This window comes from Akanthomyces muscarius, chromosome 1 (assembly GCF_028009165.1).
Source record: "Akanthomyces muscarius strain Ve6 chromosome 1, whole genome shotgun sequence".
NCBI lineage: Eukaryota > Fungi > Ascomycota > Sordariomycetes > Hypocreales > Cordycipitaceae > Akanthomyces > Akanthomyces muscarius.
This window is the reverse complement of record NC_079241.1, coordinates 2,758,169-2,785,593: the sequence shown is the minus strand read 5'-3', so window position 1 is coordinate 2,785,593 and position 27,425 is coordinate 2,758,169. Positions and strand designations below refer to the sequence as shown.

Below are 27,425 nucleotides of genomic sequence, written 5' to 3'. Positions count from 1 at the left end.
CGTGATTGCGTAAATGATCAAATCATGTGCGGCGAACACGATTCCAGAAGCGCTTCATCGAGCTCTGCTCTGGGTACAGCATGTTCTCCTGGTCAATGGCGGCCAGCTCCCGTTCAATGCTGTCCTTTTTGATCTCGTCTTCCGTTCTGGGACCGAGCGGCGAGCTGAGGCCGTCCGATGTGGTTGCGCGGTTCTTTTGCCAACCGTACATCTGATCCTCGTTGGCGCGAAGGTCCGGTCGAGTCAAGGTCATGCGCAGGGTCATTTCCCTCGAGTACGCATGGGCCTGCGCATAGTCGACCTTCGGGGGTTCGCGGTCTTCGTCTTGGTCTGCGGCAGCGGCAACGGGGAACGGCTCCGAGGGCTTCTCCAGCGTGTCAGGGGTACGAGGTGAGTCAGACTCGGTTGCGGTGGTCTCGTCGCTGTAGAGCGAGCATCGCTTGTCCTCGACGAGGGTCTGCATACGGAGGCCGGCGCCACGATCCGTGTTACGTGGCAACGAATCGACACGCTTGGGTGGACTGGTTGGGCTATTGGGTTGTTCGGTAGAAGGGAAGCCAAACTCGACGGCTTCGTCAAACTTGTGAGGCGAGGCGAGGTAGACGCGAAGCTTCATACGGGCTTCGGGATCTTGATAGTGAGCGGCAGGATCCATTGCCGGCGGAGGCGGGGAAGAGGCAGCACCGGTGACCTCGGGCGGCGGCTGTTTGGCAGACATGAGGGATAGAGCTCGAGAGCGTCTGCGGACGTGGCCATGGCCAGAGGGGGTTTGCAGCGACAGCACTGAGCCGCCAAAAGGGGTAGAAGCGTCCTTTGTGGTAGGACGGCTCAACGTAGACGAAGCACGGCCGAATGTGACTTTGGAAGAAATGGAGAGCTTGCGGCGGATCGAAGCAGAGCGGCTCTTGCGGTTGACGACGTCTTGGCGAAGGCCGAGGTGGTAGTCGTCGAGGTCAAGGCGTAGATCGAGGTCGGCGTCGTCCTCCAGCCAACGGAAGCTGTCATATAACGAGTCTTCCGTCTCCTTAAGGCGACCGTCCATCCAGGCGGCGTCGACGGTGTGTGAATGCATCCTGGGGGAGAGGTGGTCGAAGGAGGCGGTGCGGTATAAGTGGCCGTGGGATTGACGGGCAGTGAGGTGGGCGTGTCGTTTTCCGCGCTTGATCAGGGCCTCGTCGGTGGCATCCAGAATGACGCTGTGTCGAGAGGAGAGATGGTAGTCGTCGGATTTATGTATGATGCCCAGGCCGAGCTTGCTGGTGGTGTGTCGGTCAGAGGCCGGGCTGGAGTGCAGGCGAATCAGGGCGGATCTGGGACGCTGGGGCGAAGAGGCGAGGGGGATAGACTCGGAGGGCAGCTTGGAGAGGACAGTGAGACGAACAGGCTGATGCTTGTCTTGGAGTGATCTGCCTGTCGAGGTTGCGGCGGCCGAGGGACTGGTGGTTGTGGTGGTAGTCGCGGCAGGGTTAATATTAGGATGGAGCTTGGGGAGATTGTCGAGGGAAACGGACGGAGTAGTGTCCGAGTCTTCGGGCTCCGGGTCCTGGGCGAAACGAAGACGCTCGAGAGTGGAAAAGTACTGTTGGGAGGCCAGGAAAAAAGGGCCAATTGTCAGTAAATGGTATTCCTTTAATGTTGCTCTCGCACGTTTGGTCTTTCGCGCAGCTGCCCTGACAGAAGGAAGAAGAGAGACAGCGAACCCCCGGGGAAAGACGACAACAACAAGGGACGGTCGGAGAAAAAGAGGGCAGGGATAAAGTGATATAAGTAGACGGACAGGCGTGCGTGTCTAGCAATATAAAACAGAGCTGACAAGCTGCAAGAGGAATGGTGTGTCTCAACGCAGGAACGAAAGAGACGGGCATCGGAGGCATTGTGAAGCCTTGCAGGGCACCTGGAAAGGCGGTGATGGGAGGGATAGCGGGGGTGCAAGGGCCTGAAGGTACCTGACAGTACAGCACTGTGGTGGGATGGGTACCGGTGACGGGGTACAAACGGGCCTGTTCTAGCGCACGTTTTACTGACCGCGCCACTAACTGCAGGGAGCCCCAGGGACTCGAGGTACCCAGCTCCAGGTACAGCACAGTGGGCGCCAAGGTTCCCGGCCCCTGTGGCTAGCGCCCAGCAGGTGGGTAACAGCATGCAGCCTATTTAGTGTCGATGCGACCCTGTCGAGCAAGCACATTGCATTGCAGCTGCAGTCGGAAAATAAAATAAACCCGGCACCAAGTGCCTGTACCAGCAACTACTGGATTGCTGATTTTGTTTCTCTCCCGAAAAGAGCTGCACATGCACGAGGACAGAGTAAGCCAAGGTTGGTGCTTCGATAGGCCCCCCCATCCACCAACTTCCAAGTATCCCAGCACTGCATGGACTCTCTGGAGTAGCGCCGCAAGAAAAAGGAAACACCACTCCTCTCCACCGTAATGGATGCGACCGCATGCCTCTTCCCGGAATGGGCATCGATACGCGAACGTGTCCCATGATGTGGCAACTGGGGCAGAAACAGCTGTGGAAGGAAAAAAAAAAAAAGAGCGCATCGTAGTGAGGCAAGGCTACAGCATGGGTACAAGTACTGTGTACATGTCCGAGACCACGATACGACGCCGTGCAGGGCTTCCTGCATCATGTCGCTTGGCCATTTGTCTCTCTGCCACTAGGGTCCCGGGGAAATACTGGAAGAGAACGCTGCAGTATCACAGACCTCTGCACCCGGTGCGCCATCTCATGGCAGCACGGCATACACGCGAGGCTGGGTAGTACTAGTAGCACCATGCCCATAGTAAAAGAAGCAAAAAAGCAACTACTGATTGCCTCGTCATGCGCTGTTGCTTGCCGTTTCTTTTTCCACGTCGTGGCGGCGGCATAGTTGCGCTGGGCTTTTGCCCATCGTCAGCCACACTCGTGCTGCAATGTACCGGTAGTGCTCACGAGGCTGGACAAAAAGTGACAACAGGGACTTGATTAACGCAGCAAGGCAAAAGGAATGGATACAAGTTGCCCGGGGGGTAATGGACTGGACTTGGGCTGAGATGTGCCGGTATGTGCTTCGGCATATTGCCAGACCTTGCTCCCTTGTGTAGCAGCACTCAATAAGCTTTTTGGAGAAAAATGCATCAACTTGGACAACACTCGCAAAGTCAATTGCCCAAAGTCGCGATAGCCATGTTCGTGCCACTCGGGCTGGAATGAGACCCCCGCGACGGACAACCCTGTCCAATACCACACGCGCACCCCTACCATCCATCCATCATCACCCATTGGGAAAAAGCCGCAGTGAGTGATTGAGGAGCTGCAGACAAGAGTCCTTGCGTACATTGACCCCCGCCGTCTGCTCTGTAAAAAACGTAAAGAAAGCCAGAGAAGAAAGATGACGCTGTAGAATACATCCAGCTCACGACTTTCTTCTTCCCTCAGCACTCGCTTGTCGAAGAAGAAAAAATCACGAAATAATTCCGTGGGCAAGGAATGTGGCTCTTTTGCTTTTTATTCTCCGATGCCCTTTCTTGCTGCGCTCTCGACACCATAATTGAACGCGTGAACGCTGCATCACACTCAGCGCTCTTGTCGGTGCCCACCGTCTGGCTTCAGCAGTGGCAGCTAGCGTCACGTTGGGAGAGACATGGCATCCGTGAGGTGTGCGTCTGTGTGTTTTGCCCGCGGGGCCAGCTCCAAGCTTGCAAGCTAGAATCAGAGTACTCTGCAGATTTTTGAAACAAGTTGCAAATTACTTTGCTTTTTTTCTCTCTTTTTCTTGTTTCTTTTCGTCTCATGTCTGGGTTTTCTTCGTCTTCAACACAGCTTGTTTTGCCACTCGGCGGGAAGAGCATCAAACGAACACCCGAAAAAAGAAAAGAAAGTTCTGGTTGTCGTTTCTGGCGGGAAAAAGAAAAACCGTCCCAAAGACAAAGCAAAATAAAATATCACAGGCCGACTTACCTTTCTTCGTATGGTCGGCGGCAGTGCCTCGAACTCTTCCTTTGTCATGGCTGGAAACGACGTTGTCGAGCCAGACGGCGACGGCGCATCGGTGCCGCTGCCAGAGCCCTGCGATGCCTGGCTCCGGACATGGTGTTGATGGTGGTGATTGTCTCGCCGTTCGCTGCCGCTGCTCTGCACGCGTGTCTTGGCCGTCAGATCGAGAAGCTTGAGGCCCTGGTGGAAGCGCCGGCTATGACGATGGTTGCTGCTGTTCCCGCCATCTTCCTCGGAAGAGCTCGACACGTGGCGAAAAGGCAGCAGGGAGTGTCGGTTCGAGCGCCCGGCGGCGCGCCTGGAGTTGCTCTCGCTCGTGATTGTCGTGACTGTTCCCGCTGGTCTCGTTCCGAAGCCGTGAAATGTGTTTTCGCCGTCGGTCGTCGCCATGGTCATTGTTTCCCCCAAGTTTGTCTCGCGTCTCGTTTCGATATTTGGATCCGTCTGCTTGCAGAAAAACGCACGCCGATAGTGTTTAGATGCAAATTATGGGTAGCGGCACGAACAAACTGCAGATGCGACAGTTGCGTTTGCGCTGCAAACGCAGTTCCAACTCTGCAAGCTGCTCTCTCCGTCTTTCTCTCCAACACCAAGCTGCTACAGAAACACGGCTAGCCGCTAGCCCAATATCGATGCAGTCGCCGAGATCCTTGCAACCCAAGCTGATGATTAGATTTCGATGCTGTCTTTGAAACGCGATTGTTTTCGACGATTTCCTTTCGCTGGTACAGGAAGAGAAGAAAAACGACAGAGCAAGGGAGTCTACGACTGGCACAACCGCAACGTTGCTCGAAAAAACTATTACAAACGCATACACATCCAACGGAGCTATAACCAAGATGGAATGACTGGCCCGTAGCCTTGGCCCCTCGCCCCTGGCCACTCCCAATGAAGACTCCGAGAATAGTCCTCTTCAAGCCCACAAGCTCGCCCCCTCCAAATCTGCCAGGCCCCAGTGCAAAGTGCCAATTGACATCCATTCTAGTGCTAGTCGCTGGTCCGCTGACACGGCCGAGTTGCTCATAGCTCTCCACGGCTCTCCATTCGTCCCAGGGCCTCATCCTACCAGTACAGAAACAGGCTCACGCAAGCCGACCAACTGGAGCGCAAGAGATGGGTGGAGAAATGACGGCGCTAGTGGAGATGAAGCCTGAGAGAGAAAGACGACCAAACGTGCGCTTTGGACCATTGTTCCTGTTCAACCTGCTCCGCACGTAGATTGTGTGGATTCTGTGGCTTTGCTGATCACTTGTGGCCCTGGTTCTCCTACAGCTTTGCTCGGCGCGGCTGGCGTTGCACGACGTCCTTCAGCGGGAGAATCCTTCTCGAAGCTGCAGTGTCGGTAACAAAGTTAGGGGATGGCTGCGGTCGTTGAATTTGAGCCGTCTGCATAGCGCCGGCGCAGAAAGAAGCTTTAACCCAAGTTTCAGGAACGTCGAGATGTAATAGGGGAAGGCCAGAAGAGGCAACTAGCTTACGGAGCGGGTCGACGCTATTTTTTCTGCTCTTTTCCCTCTGGCGTCTTTGGCCTCTGCAACTCGGCACATCATAGATGCCATCTTTGTCCAACATGGCGGACGATATGCTCATCTACGGATAGTGATACGGGGGTTACGTATTGGTGTACGACTCTGGCCGCCTTTTCTGCTGGCGTCCATCCATCTGCCGTGATTTGTTTCAGGTTGCAACGCCTTGAACAAACTACCAACAAGGACCAACATTGCGTCATTTGTGAAGAAACGGGCGCTTTCACCCAATATTGTCAGTAATTGCTTTTTTTTTCAACGGAAAAAACGTTGTGCTTTTCAAGATGGTACACTATTGACAGATGGCTTTGTCCGCCACATGGCCAAGAGTCACATGGGCCGGTCCGGCAAGCCACCGTTGTGAGTGTGATAGTACTGATAATACTAAAAGTCACACAAGCGCACACGGAGACAAGGTATTAAAATAGAAGCTTCCATGGAATCTATTTCTTCGGCACTGGCAGGAGAGGCTGTGTGCACCACCCGCTCAAATCACCCGTTAAAACAAGATACCAGTATCCGTACTGCCAAGAAGTCGTCCACAACTTCTAAAAAGCCACCCCTGGTCAGCCAGAACCGCAACCCATGCCTCTACCCATGTCGTCCCATTTTTATCATATTGCGGGCGGACGCGGTGACCAGAGGCAACAGGACAAGAAGTGAGGCCAGCTGGGGAAGAGGGGAGCCTGTGAACGATTCATGTTGCTGGTTCGTCTCGTCGGTCGCCCGACAGAGCAAAAAGAGCTCTGGTCGTCACCGACGTGCGCATTGATTGAAGGAGTTTAAGATGCCGAGGACTTTCGAAGCCCAATCAGACACGTCATAATATTTGCTGTCTTCTGAGATAGGCAAATCATTTTCGGTGTGCAGTTACGTTAAATCCTTCAGCGACGTGATGCCTGGCAGGCGCTGCTCATAAACTACATTGCCTTGCGTCAATGCTATATAATACATGCATAATGCGACGAGGAGCTCGTACCGCCTGGCATACAGTGCACCTCCTGCGTCGACCACATATGGCACCTGCACTCCGATTACGCCGTAGAACAGCTGCGGCCTTTGCTGCACATGTCTATTGGTACATGCTTGATTTCCTCTTCTCTTCAGCGATTTACCATGCGAGGCTGCATTGTCTGTGCCCAAGACATGTGCATTCATGTACCGACAGGTGCAGAATCCCAGGGATGTTCAGCTCCATCCCACCGGCGCGCCGAGCCAGTCCATAATGCAACGCTGGCGTTGCGGCGCCTGGGATCGCACAACAGGGTAAGGATGCGCAGGCCGCATTCGCAGTCAGCACTTCGGCCTCGCCTTGAAACAAAAACAGACGGGCACATGCTCCCATTGATCACTCGTCGTAGCCCTTTTTGGACTGACACTACCAGCGCAGGAATCCATGGTCCGGAAGCTCTCCCGCTGTTGGGTGGATTCACTGATTTTCTAGCGCTCAGCCACCAAGCAATAATCGTGTCTTGATTCTATTAAACAGGACAAAGAAAACAGTCAAAAGCCCCCGGGACAGTACTGGTCGGAAAGAATTCGGCTTTCACTCCAATGCGCCACAATTATTCTTCGCTGGCTTCATTTCATTGCCTGCATGGGGGTCATCTCAAGCCATCCCATGTCTTTTCTAAGCAAAATACACAGCAATATCGCGACATGTCCGCCAATGTCCCCATTGTATAGGATCGACACTGCTGGTTTCTCTTCTTGTCCGCCACATTACCGTTTCTCTGGTGCCTGGTCATAAAGTGCAGGGTGATGCCTACTGTGCCGTTAACCAGGTCGTCCCATTGCCGTCCCCTGGCTCTTGTTAGATGAAGGCTCTCTCAAGCTCTCTGCGGAGTTCCGCAGTACCGGTACATTCAACGATCACGCTGCCCGCCCCCTGGTCCCTGCAATTGCTCGGCTTCTTTCCTTTCTTGCTTCTTTTTTTAAAGTGCCGTCTACGGAGTAGAGAAGCACCTAACGAGGAGGTTTAATTCAGGAGACCGTTTGCCATGTGGACTCGACTCCTCTCGGTTAGACTCCGTGTGCTCCAGTTGTTCTGGAACTCTTCTACAAGTTCTAGAGAATGCTAATCTCGCTGCACTCATCGGTCGATCTCCGAGCTTTAGGGAGTATGACGAGAGACTTGTATGCTATATATCAAGGACGCCATCAAAGGATATTCCCCACTGAGAGAACAAGTCAGTTCGGGAATCATGCTTGATAAAGATGTATCCTTGCAGTCACAAAGAATTGCTCACAAGACCGGCTGGCTGGGTGACAGCCAACAACCACTCGGCACCAACAACGGCAGCTTGGCTGACGTCGCCTGCCAATTTGCCACATGCACGCTCATCCGGTGTTTAAATGAGCCCCGGCAGATCGGGCCCCTCTCATCGAGAGCCCTTGTGCTGGTAGAGATACCCAGTAATGCAGCGGTGATTATAGGGCACAGCCTCAAACCCCCCGGAAAGGGGTGCGTGCGGCGCGCTGGCGCAAGCAAGCTGATTGAGGTCGCGAGGGTCCAGTCCTTGCTTAATGGCATGCATGACACGGCAACACCTACGGAGTACTTCGGCAGGAATTATACTTCATAAGGCCATGCTAACCCATCAAATGGGATCCGTGACTGTGACGAAAAGATATGTCTGCTTTCGGCTGTTGGCTAAAGGCTGCGGTAGAGAGGGTCGCTTTATCCGAAGTCAAAGCCGTGTTCGTCGCGTGACTTTGTCAGTTGCCTTGTCACCAGTCAATCAGAGGGGGAGTCAATTCAAGAGCGGAGAGCAGTGCTGTAGATATTCATATCCACACCAGCATCGTTAACGTACTGGCAACGCTTCTCTGCACGGACAGTATTCGCCATCGTGGCATTGGGGCACTCTTCAACCTCTATCTTGCTTTTTGGCTACTATGATAGAGACCACGGTACGGTGTAAGGAGGCACTGTTGTATACGACGCAGTCTCGACCACCTAGCTTGGCCATGGAAGAGCTCGAAAGTTTCCGCCGAATGAGCGACGCGTGATGAACTTCAGTAATACTAGGAATACTGAACAGACCGCAAGATAGGCGGGACATATTTTCCTGCCTGTATTACCACGGCATTTTCTAAAGACCACATTCGCGAACAGTTCTACAATGACCTCTAGCTCACAAGATCTTGAGGACGACGTGACCCGAAAGCTCTCACAAGATGCTTACTGCGTCTCCCTGGCTACTGCTAGTGTAGAAAGAGCCGATGGCGCGCGCCTGGCCTCCAATAGTGCATGCGAAGGCCGTTTCAATAGTGCTCATCCTTTTTCCCGCACGGAGAGAAGTCGGTTGCCGCTGCAATTTTTGATGGGCACAATTAAGCAGCGGACCAGCTTGAGAAGAAGCTCGTGAATGCGGTGGAAAGTAGACTGGACAAGCTCCAACACGATGCGATGAAACGATCAAGGACACTATCGAATAGCCTTTCGTAGATATCGACAAATCCATCATCAACGATTTTGTTGACCACACAACCAACAACGACGTCGCTTTCGAGGAGAAGAGACGCTACATGTAAATGAACAGCATGGTTCTTGTGCCTTGCTGACCCCACTACCAAGCCTTTGTACACAGCTGGCACGGGCGACTCTGGAGTTGTTCTTGGGCGGCGAACCTCCGGCGGTACGTGCTTGCCAGTAGCTCTCTCCGAAGATCAAACGTGCGAGATTGAGGCAAAGATGGCAAGACTCTGACAAGAACATCCAGACGAGCAAGCCATCATACGAAACGGAAGGCGCTTGGGGTTTGCAGCTACCCGCGTCTTTGAAGACATCAGATGGAAATCGTCCTGTGATACACAGTGGGAGTTTGGCAAGAGGTTCTTTATGGGCGGGTCGATGAGCAAAGACGAGAATCTCACACCATCGTACCTTACCGCCAAACCTGTCATAACTGTCAGTAGGCTAGAGGATGAGCTGACATCCATCCTCATCTTGGCTACTGATGTTGCACAACTGCACGAATATGGAGGTGGTGGATCTTGTGGTGAGATGGCTGGAAGTCCAGTCGGAGAGCACTATCAGGGAGATGAACATGAAGCTGCAAATGGCGCTGACTACTGCCTGGTGGAAGAGCGAGCCCCAGAGGGAGGCAAACTGTGCTCTGGATTTGACTTTCTTGAACGCTGGAACAATGTTGATGTCAGGTTTCCAGAAGAAAGAGCAACGATTGAAGATTCTAACAATATCGCCGTGTATCTACTGCGCAATGCTTTTGGAGGCAATCATCGAGAGCTGCTGACAGGACGACTTGTGTATCAGGCACCAGTTTCGAAAAACGTGAGGGCTGACATAACCATTCGGTTCTGTTTTTCTAAAGATCCAATCCTAACTATTTAGGTAGAAAAGTGCCAAAACAAAACCACAGAACGCTGTTACCATCCTGGGCGCTCCATGTCTTCGTTTCTCACCATCTCGTCTCATCTCCGCCTTCAGGCTTTTCGAAGAGAAATGCGCGATGGAGCTGGGTTCATCGCGGGCTTTGCTCCAAATTTTAGTTTCGGCAAAGGACTGTCCTACAAGATAAGGATGAGAACTTAAGCCGGAGGGTCGAGACATTCGTTTACGTGCACAAGTAGGATGATTGAAAGAGTACGCAAAATATTTATTAATGGAGAGGAGAAGAATTATCGGGTAGCTACACTGTGATACCAGCTAATCGATTTTTTTGCGTGAGCCATACCTACAGCTCCTCCGGAGCATACTCCTCGGACTCTTCCACAACATAAGAGCGAAGCCTCTCCTTCAGCTCATCGACGCTGATATCGGTCGCCTGGCTATGCTTTCCGTTGTGCGGCGGGAAGATGATCTTGTCCACGACATGGACCACGCCGTTGCTGCCAATGGCGTCGTGGAACTTGACGCCAGTGAAGCCGTTGACGTTGATGACACGGAACCCAAGAACCGAGGCGATATCAACACCGATGGACGCACCGGGCAGGAATGTATCTAGGCTATAGTGGTCTTGGTGTCCCTCGCTGGAGGCCGAGTCGGTCCTCTTATCGTAAAAAGCATCGCTGTACACAGTCGCGTTGGGAGCAATGGTGTACTTGAGGATGGCGTCAAGATACTTGGCGCCCTTTTTGGTGTTGAACAGGAAGGCGTTAGCTTTGGCACCCAAGCCCTTGAAGGCATCGTTGCTCGGGGCGAAAAAGGTGCAGCCTGCAATGTGTTGGCCGTGGATGAACTTGATGAAGTCTGTCTTTTCGTACGCCAGAAGCAGCGTCGAGAAGTAGGACGGGAAGAAGGTCAGGATTGGGCCAACAGGCGGCGGCGGCACAAGCACGTCGCTGATGACGTGAATTACACCATTGGTAGTTTTCTAGAAGACAAGGTGTTAGTTCTCGTTGTTGTATCGTTTCGATGAGGTGTGAGCTCCTACAATGTCCACAGCTGTGATTTTGGAATATCCATTGAGCTTGACTCCCGTCCAGCTAGCACCGACTCGGATGCGCTGGTGCTCGTCTCCCAGGCCAGCCTCCCGAGCCTCACTTTCCAGAGTGTAGCTAGTTACGACATTCACGGCCTTCTTGGCGCCAGAGACGACATGGTAGTGAAGAAACTTGCCCAACGCTTCCTTGCTGGGATGCTTGAACTTGTCGGGAATTTTGTCAAAGGCTCCGTTGAGCGGCACGAAGAGGGTGTGCTCGCTATCGGTGCTGTTCAGGGTGTCAATGAGCTTGGGAAAGTCGTCCAGCAACTTGGTGAACTCGCTAGCGCCATCAAACGCCTGCAGGGTCTGGTAGATGGTGAGCTTGGGGTCCTTGCCGTGCTTGGGGGGACGGTGCGGATGGTCAAGACTCTTGAGCGCTTCGAGAGCCTTGTCACGAATCTGCTGTGTAGCGCTGACGGCGGCATCCACCGTGGAGCGCTGAATGGCCTCGCCGACTGCGGTTATGGCGGCCGGGACTGATTCCAACGAGGCCACGCTCTTCCACCACTGGGCTTCGCCTGCGCCGGCTCGCTCATGAGCCGGGGCAGACTTGTGTGGGGTGGCCGCGACGCCAGTGGCACAAAGAGAGAGGGCAACCGTGCTCAGCTTCATTCTGGGCAGGATGAATAGGACTTATTTTACTTTGCTGATTCAATGATGGTGTGTCTGGATAAAAGTCTTGGATCTAGCGGCACAAGGTAAATATAACAAGGAATTGGAAAGCGGGCGCGGAGAACACAAGGACCTCCGCACATTATAAACCTTGATGATGCGGCCATGCCATCACAGCTACGATTGCGTGTCCCGGCACCCTCGGGGCTGCAGGCTGGCGAATAATCGGTGACGGCGACCCTCCATCACGGCCAGCACACCATTGGTGCATTGGATATACTGTTGATTGGCGTCAGGCTCGTTCAGACGTCTAAGGCATTGACGGTGGCTCTGGATTATCCCCCTCCTGTCAGCTCTCTGTTGAGAGGGGCTGAGTACAGCCCAGCTGCTTGGCTGGCTGCGCCGCCGCCTTCTATTATTGGAGCAGAGTGTCAGTGGGCTTGGGCTAGTACAGGGCTCAAAAAGGGCGCTATCTTCGACTCCAGCTTTCCACTAGTTACTGCCGTGCTGCGCTCTTTGGATCCACGTTGTTATACCTGAGAGTCAGTGAATGTTGGCGCATTTCTTAGCAGGGGCATGTTGGGACCGCTCGGGCTGTTTTAAGGCTGAGGCTCCCCGTCTCACCAAGAACAGCACAAAGAGATTTTCACTTCCTTCGTGCCCTGATACTGTTTCTGAATTAGCTACACCGTTTTAGGATCCCTTTGCGCAAGGACAGAAACCACAATTGCGAGAGTCGACGATTCTGTATCCTACAGATCGACGGTGCAGGAAGGCTATTACGACACTCGACACAACTGCCTGCGACTAGTTGCTACCCGACGAATACGTGGACTCTACCGGCGCTCTACGCGGCGCATAGCTTCCCCGACGATGCTGCGCAAGAAGGAGACCTACACGGTCGTTACACCGATTCCGACTTATATCCCCCGACAACTGGCGATTGATATTCTGCAATCGCACAGCGAAGTCATTGCGCTGAATCCGCTAGTCCTCAGTCACAAGCCGATCTCCGCGCCTCGCAATGCCGCCGCCGACGAATACTACAGCACCTGGTACGAAATCACACAGAGAGTGCAATTCATCCCCGGCATGGGCAAGATGGGGTCCGGCCAGATTACGTTTAATGGCTGTTTCCATGACATGCCATGGGGCCTGCAAACTCACATCTACGCGCCCTTAAGCGTGGACTTGCGCAACAAGTACCGCATTGGCGGCAACCAGCCGGGCGTCGAGCCACCAGAGCAGCGCGAGCTTGGCATGGAAAACCTGGGGATCCCTTCGAACGGCCTATACCTGCGCCAAGAGGCCGAAATCAAATGCAACATTGCCATGATGAGCTTTGTAAAGTCGGAGCTTCAAAAGGCCTGCAAGGACATGGTCGATCGCATCATCAAAAAGGCCGAGCTGCTGGATTCTGGTGCCCTGCAAGCAATGTTTGAGAATGGAAAGCTCAAGACGGTCAACCCCAACGACCGGTCCAATCTACCCGACGCACACGGCATGGCGAGGGGCTCCACGCCGCTCTCGCCCACAGGCAGCTTCGCATCGCCAAGGATGGGCCACACCTCGACGTTTTACAGCCCAGACGCTGTGTCGCACGGCGCTCCTCAATCACCGCCTCCACCTCAGCACTCCCCGCAGCAATACGTCCATAGCTTTCATGCACCACCTGCGCCCCCGAAGGAGCACTCCATGGTGCTCGAGCTCCCCGGCGACTACATGCATATGAACTCCGGCGGCATTCCTTCGCCCCAGCCCAGCCCTGCACTGCAGCAGTCTCAGAGGTCGTCAATGACTCCATCAGACCCTCGTTGGTCCCAAAACCTGCAAAGTAGCGACATGAACAACCGCATGAGCGCGAGCTCATCGACGGGTAGCGTTGGAGGACAGCCTCCGAGGCAGAGCTACGCAGCAGAATTGGCTACGCACAATGAGACGCGAGGGGAACACCGCTAGAATATTTGTATGCAAATTAATGAGATACCACACTGTTATTGATGCACTGCTAGCCTTTATATCTTCATATATATGCCATTTTCTTGGGTCGTTTCTTCCTCTTATTGCACGACGTGAAGTCGAAGTCGAGAGTTGGTTCAAATCGCCACGATCTGATCCCCCGATAAAACGGGAGACATCCTAACTTTTAGCTGAGGACATCCTGATTGACAATTGTCAATACCATATTCGTCAGTCAAAGCATTGCAGGCTTGACTGGCAAGCATATGCAACTCATGTCGACGGCGAGTAGCACGCCACCTTGTAGGCAGTGGTTTCGAAATGACAAGCTGAACGAATTTGACTCGATGTGGTACATTTTCGACTGAGCTACTAATAATCGACACAGGCATCAGCACAGCTATTGCCATCATCCTGGAGTATCATCGTTTCTCAATGGCCAGCAGAATCGGAATGTGGACATGAACCGTCGCTCAGCAGAGCAATCATACATTTTCGCTCTCCAAAATGTTCCAAAACCGCATGCGAAGACCCTGTTGTGGCTGGTTGGTGGAAGCTCTTACGCTAACTACATGCCAGTGATGGCACTTTTGATGGCCCTGTCTCGGTCAGGGTTGGACCAGCTACTGGTACGGCGTAAGAGACCATGGAGTAAAAAAATGCAATAGGCGAACTATATAAAGGAAGTGGCTGACCCTCCTAAATAGGACTTGTCGGCTTTTGCCATCATGTAAGCGAAACCGCCGCGATGCACCCAAACTACCTCATCTTGACTTTCACGATAGCCGTCTTCGGCGGAACAATTCCAGAGACTCCACCGGTGAGTATTGTTATGCTCACCATTCAAATTTACGGACAGGCTCTGATTAGTCCACAGCCAGCCATGGCCATCAAACAATGCCTGTGTGTTACGGAGAAAGGGCCATGCCACTGCCGTCCGGCGCAAGTGTCCCAGATACCTGTCCAATTCCCTACTGCTGCCGAGACTGCCACCTCGGGCTCAGGCGCGACCTTTGATGCTTCAAAGGAATCTCTCCGATGCATCTGCCCAGAAGAGGGTCACGATGGCCGGCAGGTCGGAAAGCCGTGTGCATGTAACAGTGCTGTTGAACCGGGTCGGCCGCCGGAGGTGTCTGCAGTTGCTCGCGACTTGCAAGAAGAACGGAATAATGACATCTTGCCCGTCATTCCTACGACCCCGTTGCCGCCGGTAGAGACTTCTCCTTTGCCAAATAGGCCCAACATACACTGTTTGTGCTTGATTCACGAATTGGATGGAGGGGTGAGACCCTGCGCGTGCAATCAAGCGATATATCATTTGGGGTTCGTGGACTACTTGAACCAGAATTGAGGTAGTGTCATTCTCGCTCAGCCAGTTGATCTTTCCGTACGATCCTCTTCAGAATGCCTAATAGTTACAGCAGACTATAATGATGACCCCAAGCATATTACTTGACATCTTGGCTGAGGAGGGTGTCTTGGTCGCCAGTGATGCTTTCAGACCAGTAGTCCGCAGTCTAGAACTAGAATTCCGAGATTTCTTTTCTACGAAGAAAGCATCCAGATACCAGATGCTAGCTTGAAGAGTATACCTGAGAAGCCCGGGCGAAGGCGAGCCACAGGTAGCTATGTGGAGAGACAAGTCATGACAAAAAGAGACGCCGTGAATAGATTGAATATTTTCTGTTTTCCTTATTTTCCTACTTTTACTACTTCCCCTATCTCTCTTATTTCTCTTATTTGTTTTATTTTTCTTCTTCTTCTTTTTCTATTTTCTATTTTCATTCTTTTTTTGCGTAGTATCCCTCTCTCTAGTAGCTAGCAACCACTAGCGTCTTTTTTTTGCTGGTAACCCGCCAAAGCACCAAGCAGAAAGAGATCTGGCCAGCACATGAACATCAGTAGGGAAGCTTTAGCAACTCAGAATCTCTAAGCTCGTCAGGAGTGCTCATGTCAGACGGCCTTTTCTCTCCAAGAAAAAAACACGCAGTCGATACCAGCAGAAGCCTAGAAGCTCGCTTGTGCTGCGAATGGTACGGAGAGATTTTGCCGTGCCTCCTGCTAGGCGCGGAGAATTTGCTTAAGAACAGGAGAAACTTGTGAGGTGTCGGCCAACCTGCCACATGTTTATTGAAGGAGTGTTGTACTACCAAGAAGTCGATGAGCCTCTGGCTGTTGTATAACGTCTTGAGAGGCTATCGCCAGCGCGAGTGAAGATAGCAAGCGCTCTATTTTTCTTCTTTTTTTATTTTTTAATAAGAGACGGCTATATGTGAGTCCTAAGAAACGCGGGTTGAAAATATATTGTGAAGCAAAAAACTGACAAAAACATTCAAGGTCAGGATGCTCTAGGTTCGCGAATTCGTGGTGAAATGCATCACAGCCTACACAGGCCCCACGTGCGATGACCACCAGCCTCGTAGCCACCCCCCTGTTGCTCGAACGAGATTGCTCACTATTCGACCTTGAATCGGGCTGGTCAGGGTCAAGAGGGTGCAGTGAAAGCTGCAGAGCATATTCTATCATCTTCCAGCTCTTTGAGACCTTTCTCACCTACTTGTGAGGGACAATGCGTGGCGTTCGATTGTTCCTCTATGGATCTCCAATCACCAAATCAGAGCGCTAGAGATCGTCCCATAGTGTGCGGGCAATCGCCTGTTTGCACCGACGGCTGTCTATGGGCAGCACACGCAGATCAAACATGGACATAGCACAACACAGTAAAAGAAAATCTGTCTCAATCAGATTAAATTTGACCGACTTTTGCTTGATCTTTAACCCCTCGCTTTCCTACTGATCAAACGTCGCGCAGTTCATGCTGTGTTGCTTTGCCTGCACAGTGTGCCCCAGTGCTCGCTGCTCGCCGGTAGTATCGTGGCGGGTCAACACTTAATCCGTCTCGCTACTTGCTATCCATTGCCCGGTTCTGGTCCATAGTGACAAGCAAATACAGCCAAATCCTCGGCCATGGTTCTCTGGTAACCCTATATTCCAGACCATGAGAAGCGAAATCACCATGAACAACACCTAAAGCCCTCAGAGAAAAACACAGAAACCACGACATCGACTTGTGGCCATGTCCGCAGCGGTCGCTCCGCAACACCGGCCCAGCGCCCCAAACTGCGCGCCTCAAAGGGCACCTCGCCAGCCAGACTGGAACTCGTTTTACAAGAATGGCCTGCCGAAGGAGGTCATTGTGATTGAGGACTCACCCGATCCCACAACTAGCCACACAGCTGGCAGACCAGTGCTCTCGGCCTCGGCCACAGAGAACCGAGTCTCGACCACGAGAAAGCGAAAGGCACACGAACCTTCGGAGGTCGGCTCGGTCGGGAATGGCACCACAAATGGGTCGAATATATGCTCAAGTCACTCCGAGTCCAACCTTGGCCGGAAACGACGAAGAGTCGGAGATCGCCAAGACGACACCCCGAGCTCTAGCCAGAGTGTGACGTCTGTCAAGAGACCAAAGTATGAGGACTACAAACCACCCCGGGGTCCCGCCCGAAGGGTAATGAACGCCAATATTCGAATTGTGCACGATGTATGTTTCCAACGATCCAAAACAAATACAGCAAAGACCAATTTCTGACGGTATACAGGACAAGAGCCACAGCAGTGCCGCTTCTGTCGATGATGAGGACGGACACTTTATCATTATCCCCGAGCAGCGTGTGGGAAGACAATGTAAGAACTTGTCATATATGGAGCGCTCAGCAAATCTGACCAGTGCTTTTTCTAGATCGAATCGAGAGACTGCTCGGGCAGGGCACATTTGGCAAGGTTGTCAAGGCCTTCGACATGGTCCGGCAAGAGCACGTCGCCCTCAAGATTATTCGCTCAATTCAGAAATACCGAGACGCCGCGAGAATCGAACTACGAGTCCTACAAACTTTACGAAATAATGATCCAGAAAACCGATATAGATGCATTCATCCCCGAGACAGCTTCGACTACAAGGGTCATATTTGCATCACCATGGGCTTGATGGACTCGAGTATATTCGATTTTCTCAAAGCGAACAACTTTGCTCCTTTTCCCAACAGCCACATCCAGAGCATAGCCCATCAGCTGCTCACTAGCGTTGCTTGTAAGTGATATCATGCTGCTCTGTCCAGAATGAAGCTGACATGTTGGAATAGTTTTGCATGATCTCAAGCTTGTGCACACAGACTTGAAACCTGAAAATATCCTTCTCCAAGACGCCAACTACCAAGCCTTTACATACAACCGCAACATCCCCTCTGTCTCGGCGGCAACTTGCCGTCAAGTAAAGCAAAGACGAGTCCTACTGAAGCCGGATATTTGCCTCATTGATTTTGGCTCCGCAACTTTCGAAGACGAGTATCATAGCACGGTTGTTTCAACTAGGCACTACAGAGCTCCGGAAGTCATACTCGGCGTGGATTGGTCGTACCCTTGCGATATTTGGAGCATAGGATGCATTCTGGTCGAGTTGTTCACGGGCGATGCTTTGTTCCAGACACATGAGAACAGGGAACATCTCGCCATGATGGAAGCCGTCTGCGGTCGTCCCATCGACAGGACGCTGGTGCAACGAGCAAACAAAGCCTTCAAAACGGCCAAGCCCGGAACACTCAAGTAAGTTTGCCGTGCATTTTTCTGGCTTGTAAATAACTGACCATTACGCAGCTATTTCAAGCGCCTCAAGCTTGAGTACCCAATCACGGAGACGACCAGAGCATCGAGGCGATTTGTAAATAATATGAAGAAGCTGGAGGTGCGTTGCGATTGGCAAGGGCAAACCCCATCTATTCCGGCTGCTAACACTGGGCAGGAAATCATACCACCCACAAATCCGTTTCTGTCAAACTTTTTGGATTTGTTGCACAAGATGTTTGCATTTGACCCGAACAGCCGAATCACGGCAAGGGAAGCACTGCAACACGGCTGGTTCCAAGAAGGCACCCGTGATGACGGTACCGAGGCGGCAAGACTGCATGCCGAGCGTGCCTCTGCCGTAAGATGAGAAGCCTTTGGCAGCGAGAGACAACTACAGCAACGCATGACTAGCGACGTGTATCCGGAGACACATGCCCACACATACCGGTTGACAAGCCAGCCAAATGCAGCGCCACAACTACCAACGCAAGAGGAGCCAACCGATACACAAATATCCACAGCTCCCTTGGAAGTAATGAGATGGGCAACGTGGCAACATGGAGAGCAGGTTTATACAGATGGCCACGCCAGAGTGCAACACACTATGGTATCAGTCCTGGCGGATAGCAGAGGCGCGGCGCCATGGCAACCAGCGCGTGAAGACGGTGATCAACATCGTTGGAGATGCGAGAGCAAATGTCAATTGCACATATCAACAGCGTGAACTTTTGGGAACTTTCAACCACAATAGCGGCATCATCTTGAGACTGCAAGTCTATATATCTACCCATTACGGAGGGAGTCTGGAGCCGTGGCCAAGGCACGGCGTCAGCTGGGGAAAGGAGCATATCATCATAAGCGGATTGATTCAAAGCATGGAGCAGCGACTGCCAGCATGCCATCGAGGAAGGTCTTGGAAGACGGTTGGGCTAATAGAGAAAGTATGGCGGTCCACCTTGACAGTCTCGAGGACGACGACCGTTGGAAGGTAACTAGTGCAGCGACGGGCAAGCGGGGTGAGGATCATGGAGTATGTACTTATGCATAACTACAGCGACTGTTTTTTCCCCTTTTATTAGGTGCATTGCGATGAGATAGATTTTTGGCCATGTCAAATATATCATGACATCTTTTGTCTCTACTCGGCTGTCCTGTGATGTCGAAACCTGTAGATACCACGTTCGGGTTCCGAGCACCTCTGTCAGTACTTGGGGCGTGCTGCCAGGAAAGGCACCTCTGGCTGGCAAGGGCATGGCAACAAAGAGACTGATACTAGGAAACTAGGGGGAAAAGACCGTCAGGATAATTGAAGGCAAAGAAGATTATCATCTTCAGAAAAGGGCTTAGACTAAAGCCACGAAAGACCTACTTCTCGTCTATCATTAGAGCGGCGGCTTTCTGTCACCCGCACGCCCTTTGGAGCGCCATTATGTACTGAAGGTTATAGGTGGTAGACGCCGCCTACGTTGGCGGCCATTCTGTAGAGGCATGTGAAGGCAAGCGGCCAATCGGTGCAAGCAGGCACCTCCCGCCTTCAGGCTCAAGAATCGAACTTGGTCTACGAAAAGCCACTGTCTTGCATTCAGCTCAGCCCAGAGCAAGCACATATGCGCTGAAACCTTTTTAGAGGAGATGCCGTGTAACACGGGTCGGATCTGCCACCCCTCGGCGTAGCTCTGCCGCAGACACAATATGCAAGAACAGTTGTCCGTACATCGGCCTGGTAATGCGTCAGCGAAACCCGCATTCTCTCCGCCTCCAGCCTTTTCTTTCTTGTGACTTGTTTCGCGATGGGCACCCCCACGATCTCCCGCAGTAGTGCAATGAATTATATTGATATATCCCACTCAAGGTCGATAGTCGGGCATCAGCGACTGCTTGAGCCAGCCAGCGTGACCTGGAGGGGGGCGGTCAGATGGCCCAAACCCGCCCACATGCCTACGCTAGCCCCAGCGCGGGCAACTCAATAGGTCTGTAATAACTAATACCTAGGTAGGTAAGCATCGGCCATACCTAGGTACTGTACTGGTACACTGTCATGGTGGCTCGCTAAACGCATCACTGACAGCCTAAATCTGCATCATCTTCAATACCTTTGGTCCGTACACATCAAGTCCTTGCACTCTATTTTCCCATTCTCCCCCTTGCACCTTGTTTCCTTTGCTTCCTCTCCTCTACTGATCGTTTTCCTACGAGTTTTGCTGAGCTGCTGTAACCCACCAGCTACAAAACTTTAAAATTGGCCCTCTCAACCAAACCTTTTGCCCCGTCGTTGTCGTACGGTCTACCCTCGGCATTCTCTCCCTCGCCCGCTCTGGGGTGGTGTGGGTTAGTCTCCCGCCAAAACGTCACCACAAAGGTTCGCCCGCTGATCCCGCGCTGTTGCGATCAGGCCTTGTTCAACAACACGGCCCGTTTGTTTGAAGCAGTTTTCTTTCCCTCTGCTTCTTGTCTACATCATGGAGTACAGTTTTGGTTATTTTTGAGCATCTTCTTTCCTGAAAAACCAGTCTTTGTCATTTACCTGCTCGCCGCCAAACCATGGTCGACCTCATCCTCCCGCGAAGGTCGCGCGCACCCAGCAGCCCCAAGAAATCGTCGTCCTCCTCGCACAAGACAGAAGTACCGGCCGCTCCTCGACAGCGGCTGCAGGGTCCATCCGATGGCAACATTGTGGGAAAGGTCTCCCGGTCGATCAAGGGTGCCAATGACCTGCTGCTGTACTGGAAGGATGGCTTGAGCGCCGACGAGAGAGCGTTGCTGCGCAAGAAGGAAGAACGCAAACAGGTCCTGACGTTGCGAATGAAGAGTGTACGTCATCTCAATCATTCTATGTTTCTACGCTGCCAACTCTTCTATTCCACATGTTCCCGTTTGCTGACTAGAATCGCCGGCTGTAGGCTGAAACGTTGAAACACTGGCAAAATGCGGCCGAGGAACTCGACCTTCTCGAGGGCAACGACGAGTGGAAACGCGACTTTTCCGACGGCGACTACAACCCGTGCCTCATCGAGGAACGGCTGACGGCGCTCGAAGACGCCCGCGCCAACGGCGACCTGCTCACCATGATGCACCTCATCCGCACCGAGCTCTCGCGCGACCTCGGCGGCATGGGCAACGTCGACCTCTACCGCCACTCGTACCTCGGCACCAAGACGCTGATTGAGCGCTACGTCGACTCGGCCCTGCAGACCATTGACGCCGTCGTCATCCACAGCGCCGTCAACAACGACATGGAGCCCCGCGACCTGCTCGAGGGCGTGCTGCTCGCGCGCCAGAGCTTCGGCCGCAGCGCGCTGCTGCTCTCGGGTGGCGGCACCTTTGGCATGTCCCACATTGGCGTCCTCAAGACGCTCTTCGAGGCGCACTTGCTGCCGCGCATCATCTCGGGCGCCAGCGCCGGCAGTATCGTCTGCGCCGTCATGTGCACCCGCACCGACGAGGAGATTCCCGCGCTCATCCGTGACTTTCCCCACGGCGACCTGGCCGTCTTCGGCAACGAAGAGAGCGACTTTGGCACGCTCAATCACGTCCGCCGGCTGCTCACCGAGGGAAGCTGGTCGGATATCAAACATCTCAAGAGGGTCATGCGTACCATGATGGGTGATATTACCTTTCAAGAGGCTTATAATCGCACACGCCGCATTCTCAACATTTGTGTCTCGACAGAATCCGTGTACGAGCTGCCGCGACTACTCAACTACGTCACAGCCCCCAACGTCATGATTTGGTCGGCCGTGACGGCGTCTTGCTCGCTTCCCTTTGTCTTTCACTCATCACCGCTTCTCGTCAAGGACCCCGTCACCGGCGAGCATCACCGCTGGAATCCTTCGCCACAGCATTTCATCGACGGCTCTGTTGACAACGACCTCCCCATGACTCGGCTGGCCGAAATGTTCAACGTCAACCACTTCATCGTGTCTCAAGTCAACCCCCACGTCGTTCCTTTCCTGCCCAAAGACGACCATTTATCCCCCGAGGCCAAGCTGCGCAAGGCGAAGCAGCCGCTCCCCGACGAATCCGACTGGCTCAACATGTTTACGACGCTGGCCAGGGATGAGGCCCTGCATCGTCTGCAGTTCATGGCCGAGATGGGCATCTTTCCCAACCTAATGACCAAGTGCCAGAGCATCCTCAGCCAAAAATACTTTGGTGACATTACCATCCTGCCAGAGATTGGCCTGGCCGAGCTGCCCGGTCTGCTGAGCAACCCGAGCGCCGCCTTTATGCTGCGCTCAAGTATCGCGGGCGAGAGGGCGACATGGCCCAAGCTCAGCCGGATACGAGACCGCTGCGCGATAGAACTCGCGCTCGACAATGCCGTCCATCGTCTCCGCACCAGAGTTGTCTTCTCCGAGAGCCAAGGCGACCTGCGGAAGCTCGGCGCTGGCATCCCCCACCCATCCGCCGGCATTACCCCCAACGCCGTGGGCATCGAAACCCCGTCGGGCGCTGTGCAGCAGCAGCATCGACGCCGCTCTGGTGGGTGCCTTCGCAGCTTGGGCGACCGTTCACACACATTTGAGGTGGCGGCGGACGTCACCGACGATGACACGGTCGAGGAAGAACGCCTGGAAATGCGCTCGCGTCGCAGCCGCGGCAGCTCTCCCATTGCGGCGCGTAAGCCGCGTCTGCACCGAGCCAGCAAGAGCCAAATGCACATCCCCCGACCGAGCACCGCCTTTTCCACAACCACCGCGGCCCCAACCGCCGCCACGAGCAATCCCTTTGCCGAGTTTGACTTTTCCAAGCCCCTCACGCTGCCTAGCGCAGCACAGCCGTCCAAGACGGATGCTGCTGTTCCGACGCCGTACGCGAGCACATCCGAGGACGAGGCGTCGTCTCCTCCGCGCAGTGCCTGGCAGCAGCAGCAGCAGCCGATTGAGGATGTGGAAACGAGCGAGCAGGGCCACTCGAGCGATGCCGACATTGACCAGGCCAGCGAGGAGAGCGACCCAGACCCGTACGACAGCAAGTGGGAGTCGCCGCCGCCCGAGTACAGCGAGGCCGTCAAGGCCGAAGACGACAGCAGTATGTTTGGTCCCGGCGGGCGCATCGGAAATGGAGCGTGGGAGTGAGTTGGGTTGGGCTCGTTATGTAACCTTTTGGTTTTTGATTTTTGGCTTTTCATACTATAGAAACACTACATCAGTACATGGGATTTAGAGACTCGTTGCCTGTGAGAGCAGGCCGAGAGTTGGCGTGAGGGGGGCCAATATGTCCTCGAAGAGCATAGCCACAGGAGTTTTGCAGCGGCCATTCTATGACTTGAGTTTTGTTGGCATGGCGCGCTTTTTATAAGATTGGATACACATCTATATAGAACAAACGTTATTTTATTCCCAAGTCATGTAACCAGGACCCCGAGGTTTCCACTTACGGGAGCAGGTTGTACGAGAGAAAAGGGCATTTGCAGATTTGTGGGGCGAGAGTTGTGATCAGCTCATAGTGAGAAATTAGCGCCTGTTTATCATTCATCGGGCCGCGTGGCCTAATGGCTAAGGCGCTAGATTTCGGCCAACCGATTTCCGTAATCTCTAGAGATTCCAGGTTCGACTCCTGGCGTGGTCGCTCTTTTTTGCCGTTGGGGTCATTTGTCAAGCAGTGCTTAAATTTCTCATCCTAGCCGTGCTTTTGTTTTTACTGTTCTTATGTACCAGTATGAACACATGGCAGTCCAAGACAGGGAGTTGTAGTTGACACCCGCTGTGCAATTACCTAGCTTGAGTATGGACTGCTGCTCGAGTTTATCCAGGGAGCCTGACTGTTTGCGCTGTGGTTGAGATGCACTTGAAAGTGCACTGCGGCTTTCTGTATACAAATTTCATTTTCCGGCATTTTAAAAGACAATTCTGGCGATTGAGACAATGACTTGGCTCAGGTAGCATCTGGCAATGTCGCCATTCTCTGGGCACCACGGCTTGGGTGTGGATGCGGATCCTCGCCCGGCCAGAGGACGTGCTCGGTTGGGCTGCCACCTGCGTGACGAGGGGCTTGATGAGGAAGGGACTGGCTACACATCCTCTAGTCTGCAGTAAAACGCAAGGCAAGAATTGTAAGGTAGTCTTTCAAGCAGCTTCGAGGGAAAAGACCATGTTGTCCAGATGTGTGATGTCCCGAGGACGGAGCCATTGACAACTCTTGCAGTGTTGCATACATCACTACAGCCCCCGTAAACTTTGAAGCCTTTACAAACATCAAAATCTCAAAGTCGTTGCTGCGTCATTTCATAAAATCTGTCATCGTGCCGCCCTCCTTCACACTGCACCCTATTGTCTCGTCACCTCGAAGAAATTCACCTTTTTACCTTACAAATCCGTCCGGCCCCTCGGCGCATGCAGGGGTTTTGGACTTCAGCCGGGTGGATCAGCACCGCCCCGACCAGCCGTCCGTCGCCACCAAAACTACGGGCAAGCTCAGTTAGCTCACAGAAAGCGCCTATTGCGTCAGAGAGAGCTGGATGGCAAAATCGCACCCCGACGGCCAATGAGGCGTCGTCGCGGGCACGCAATCGATGCGCCATGCCCTATTCGGGGGCGAAGGGGGAAAAGGCGGGCGCTGCCAATGCTAGCCCCAGGTACCCAAAGCCCTTCGAGATGGAATTTACTGGCAAATCATTCGAACCCCCGCCAGCACCGCGCAGTAATAAGGTAGTGAGGGGGAGGGGTTGTGGTGGAGGGGCAACGCCGGATACTCGCTCACAAAGCTCCACGGCTGAGCTCGACACGCTCGGTGGGATGTCGCAATGCATACACGGTCTACTGGTAGTTGCCTCTTTTTTTTAGAGCTCCATTTCGTGTCTTTGATTAGCAAATTTCCACTGTAATGGTGCATAGTGTATGTGGCCAGTATATATAAAGTGTAGACGTGGGCCACTCCTCATCAAGGTCCCCTCTTTCCTTCTCTCCTCCTCTTGCTCTCTCTGTAAACCAACTCTCCTCATCAACCCATCTCTTCTTCAAGAAATCAACTCACAATGGCTGCTACTGCTCCCCTCCGCCTCGGCTCCAAGGCCCCCAACTTCACGGCCGACACCACCAAGGGCAAGATTGACTTTCACGAGTTCATCGGCGACAACTGGGTCGTCCTCTTCTCGCACCCCGAGGACTACACCCCCGTCTGCACCACCGAGCTCGGCGCCTTTGCCAAGCTCGAGCCCGAGTTCACCAAGCGCGGCGTCAAGCTGATTGGCCTCTCGGCCAACACCATCGAGTCCCACGACGGCTGGATCAAGGACATTGCCGAGGTCACTGGTGGCAACGTCGGCTTCCCCATCATCGGCGACAAGGAGCGCCAGGTTGCTCTAGCCTACGACATGTAAGTAGCTGCAGTATTTGTGCCAAAAGCCTGTCTTGAAAGCTCCGATCAAGAGGCCCGTTTCCTGAGAGCTCCGAGGACGCCTCTGCGGAACGGCCCTGGCGGACTGCGCCCTTCCCTATTCTTTTTTTCGAAGAGGGCTCCTCTTCGTCCCCGCTCGCGCTGCAACCGCTGCGAACAATCACGCAATCCACGCAACAGTAGCTCGCGGAGCTACACAGCTTGGTAAAGCGCTTTGCTCCACCACTCGCTCAAACTGCTCAAAGCCAGTGCGGGAGGAGGGGCTAGCGTGTTGCTTACGGCGGAGGAAAGATTCGAGCGTCGAGCAGAAATCGTGCCACACCAATGTCCCTGTGGTGACCTTGCTAACAAGACATCTCTCACAGGATCGACCACCAGGACGCCACCAACGTCGACTCCAAGGGCATTGCCTTCACCATCCGCTCCGTCTTCTTCATCGACCCCAAGAAGACCATCCGCACCATCCTCTCCTACCCCGCCTCCACCGGCCGCAACGCCGCTGAGGTCCTCCGCATCATCGACTCCCTCCAGACCGGCGACAAGCACCGCATCACCACCCCCATCAACTGGGTCCCCGGTGACGACGTCATTGTCGCCCCTCCTGTGTCCAACGAGGAGGCCGAGAAGCTCTTCCCCGGCTTCCGCATCGTCAAGCCCTACCTCCGCTTCACCAGCCTGCCCAAGGCTTAAGCTGGTTAGGCCTGTGTCGAGGCTCCTCCAGACTTGTGTGGTGTGACAATTGCCGAGTCCTGCTGTAGTGGAAAGCGGGCGTGTACTGGTGCTTACAAGTGTTCCCTGCTTGAACTACAACGTTTTTGGAGACAAGCTGCACTGAATACGGTTAATGAGTAACTGATACCTTTTGGGGCGGGAAGGGTTGGCTCAGGCAATGTAGCAGCTTGGCTGACTCATGTTGTTGGTACAAAGCGACCACCCGCCCATCACCATTTTCTTTGTGACGACAAAATAGCGAAATTTAATGACCAAAAATTTACCTTGCCAAAGCACACAATCTCCTGTGAATTGACATAGCCCGTCGTAATTGAAGAAGCTTGTACCTACATTTTCTAGTCCTAGATTTGCCGACATCACCCCGCGTTGCATTGATTTCAGAGCTCAGCGACGCTGTCGTTTGATGTGTGTCAACGCAGGGTAGCACGATCGACAGCACGAGTAGAGTGCATCGAGCAAGTAGCGAGCCGTGCCACTCTCCCGCATGCATAGCAGTTTCAGCCAAAAGATGACCTGCGTTGCTTCTCCTGAGGTATTTTATAGGTGGGCGAGTCGCAACAGAGTTCAAGCTATGCGTGGCTAGTTGCATCCAACATCAAGGGGTGCTTGCTCGCATCGTTGCCTGACCTTGACAGCCTAAGGAAGCGTTGCACATGAAAATACAAGAGTGTTCAGAAGTTGACGAAATGTGGCTACGAGTCTGTCTGAAGTTGAGTGAGAAAAAAAAACTAAAAAAGCGATTCGCTAGCTTTGTATATATCACAAACCTTCACTGGCTGTCGGCGCGACATGTCTTGGATGCTCCGCCAGTCCGCTTTTAATGCCCTGCACAAAGCAATCTTGCCAGGAGTATGCCAGTTGACACGTACATGATATGCCTTTTAGCTTTGACCAAACGACTATTGGCGTTCTAGAAAGCGCTGAGCTCGGTCCGCTTCCCCATATTCGTCCGTTGCTGCTGCGGCCTGACCGATTGTTTCCCTGCGCAGGGAAACAATTCCCGTATCTCTTTTCTAGCCTCTGACAGGGGTTCCACGTGTCGCAAGTGCCGGAGCAAGATTGCCTTTGATTTTCGGGAAAACGTAGCGTCCGCGGCAGATGTCCGAAATCGATATGCCGCACGCAAAATTGTCATTGCTGCCGCGTCTATCCGAGCGTCTTTGCTTCTGCCGGTTTCGTCATACGCAATACACGTAGAAAATACCATTGT

The 27,425-nt window shown here is 53.3% G+C and overlaps 10 protein-coding genes across 10 annotated transcripts; 7 read left to right on the top strand and 3 right to left on the bottom strand.

Moving 5' to 3' along the window:
- Positions 1 to 22: 22 nt before the first annotated feature.
- LMH87_005914 (uncharacterized protein) lies at positions 23 to 4,371 on the bottom strand (the record flags this gene model as incomplete). Its single annotated transcript, XM_056203718.1, has 2 exons — positions 23 to 1,579; positions 3,940 to 4,371. 2 exons carry the CDS (start codon positions 4,369 to 4,371, stop codon positions 23 to 25), a joined length of 1,989 nt encoding a protein of 662 aa, XP_056059146.1.
- Positions 4,372 to 5,241: 870 nt separating this feature from the next.
- LMH87_005913 (uncharacterized protein) lies at positions 5,242 to 5,547 on the bottom strand (the record flags this gene model as incomplete). The annotated part of the gene is made up of 2 exons (XM_056203717.1): positions 5,242 to 5,387; positions 5,454 to 5,547. 2 exons carry the CDS (start codon positions 5,545 to 5,547, stop codon positions 5,242 to 5,244), a joined length of 240 nt encoding a protein of 79 aa, XP_056059145.1.
- A 2,852-nt stretch (positions 5,548 to 8,399) lies between these two features.
- LMH87_005912 (uncharacterized protein) lies at positions 8,400 to 10,045 on the top strand (the record flags this gene model as incomplete). The annotated part of the gene is made up of 4 exons (XM_056203716.1): positions 8,400 to 8,414; positions 9,082 to 9,142; positions 9,227 to 9,798; positions 9,863 to 10,045. The coding sequence occupies 4 exons, from the start codon at positions 8,400 to 8,402 to the stop codon at positions 10,043 to 10,045; spliced, it is 831 nt and encodes a 276-aa protein (XP_056059144.1).
- A 156-nt stretch (positions 10,046 to 10,201) lies between these two features.
- On the bottom strand, positions 10,202 to 11,563 carry LMH87_005911 (uncharacterized protein; the record flags this gene model as incomplete). The annotated part of the gene is made up of 2 exons (XM_056203714.1): positions 10,202 to 10,840; positions 10,901 to 11,563. The coding sequence occupies 2 exons, from the start codon at positions 11,561 to 11,563 to the stop codon at positions 10,202 to 10,204; spliced, it is 1,302 nt and encodes a 433-aa protein (XP_056059143.1).
- Positions 11,564 to 12,436: 873 nt separating this feature from the next.
- LMH87_005910 (uncharacterized protein) lies at positions 12,437 to 13,522 on the top strand (the record flags this gene model as incomplete). Its single annotated transcript, XM_056203713.1, has 1 exon — positions 12,437 to 13,522. One exon carries the CDS (start codon positions 12,437 to 12,439, stop codon positions 13,520 to 13,522), a length of 1,086 nt encoding a protein of 361 aa, XP_056059142.1.
- Positions 13,523 to 14,168: 646 nt separating this feature from the next.
- Positions 14,169 to 15,105, top strand: LMH87_005909 (uncharacterized protein; the record flags this gene model as incomplete). The annotated part of the gene is made up of 6 exons (XM_056203712.1): positions 14,169 to 14,173; positions 14,230 to 14,252; positions 14,308 to 14,342; positions 14,400 to 14,425; positions 14,868 to 14,874; positions 14,947 to 15,105. The coding sequence occupies 6 exons, from the start codon at positions 14,169 to 14,171 to the stop codon at positions 15,103 to 15,105; spliced, it is 255 nt and encodes an 84-aa protein (XP_056059141.1).
- A 1,493-nt stretch (positions 15,106 to 16,598) lies between these two features.
- Positions 16,599 to 18,512, top strand: LMH87_005908 (uncharacterized protein; the record flags this gene model as incomplete). Its single annotated transcript, XM_056203711.1, has 6 exons — positions 16,599 to 17,066; positions 17,125 to 17,209; positions 17,265 to 17,612; positions 17,665 to 18,124; positions 18,176 to 18,263; positions 18,321 to 18,512. 6 exons carry the CDS (start codon positions 16,599 to 16,601, stop codon positions 18,510 to 18,512), a joined length of 1,641 nt encoding a protein of 546 aa, XP_056059140.1.
- Positions 18,513 to 19,837: 1,325 nt separating this feature from the next.
- Positions 19,838 to 20,631, top strand: LMH87_005907 (uncharacterized protein; the record flags this gene model as incomplete). Its single annotated transcript, XM_056203710.1, has 3 exons — positions 19,838 to 19,851; positions 20,369 to 20,473; positions 20,538 to 20,631. 3 exons carry the CDS (start codon positions 19,838 to 19,840, stop codon positions 20,629 to 20,631), a joined length of 213 nt encoding a protein of 70 aa, XP_056059139.1.
- Positions 20,632 to 20,686: 55 nt separating this feature from the next.
- LMH87_005906 (uncharacterized protein) lies at positions 20,687 to 23,223 on the top strand (the record flags this gene model as incomplete). Its single annotated transcript, XM_056203709.1, has 2 exons — positions 20,687 to 20,956; positions 21,046 to 23,223. The coding sequence occupies 2 exons, from the start codon at positions 20,687 to 20,689 to the stop codon at positions 23,221 to 23,223; spliced, it is 2,448 nt and encodes an 815-aa protein (XP_056059138.1).
- Positions 23,224 to 25,121: 1,898 nt separating this feature from the next.
- Positions 25,122 to 26,173, top strand: LMH87_005905 (uncharacterized protein; the record flags this gene model as incomplete). The annotated part of the gene is made up of 2 exons (XM_056203708.1): positions 25,122 to 25,462; positions 25,849 to 26,173. The coding sequence occupies 2 exons, from the start codon at positions 25,122 to 25,124 to the stop codon at positions 26,171 to 26,173; spliced, it is 666 nt and encodes a 221-aa protein (XP_056059137.1).
- Between the last annotated feature and the right edge of the window lie 1,252 nt (positions 26,174 to 27,425).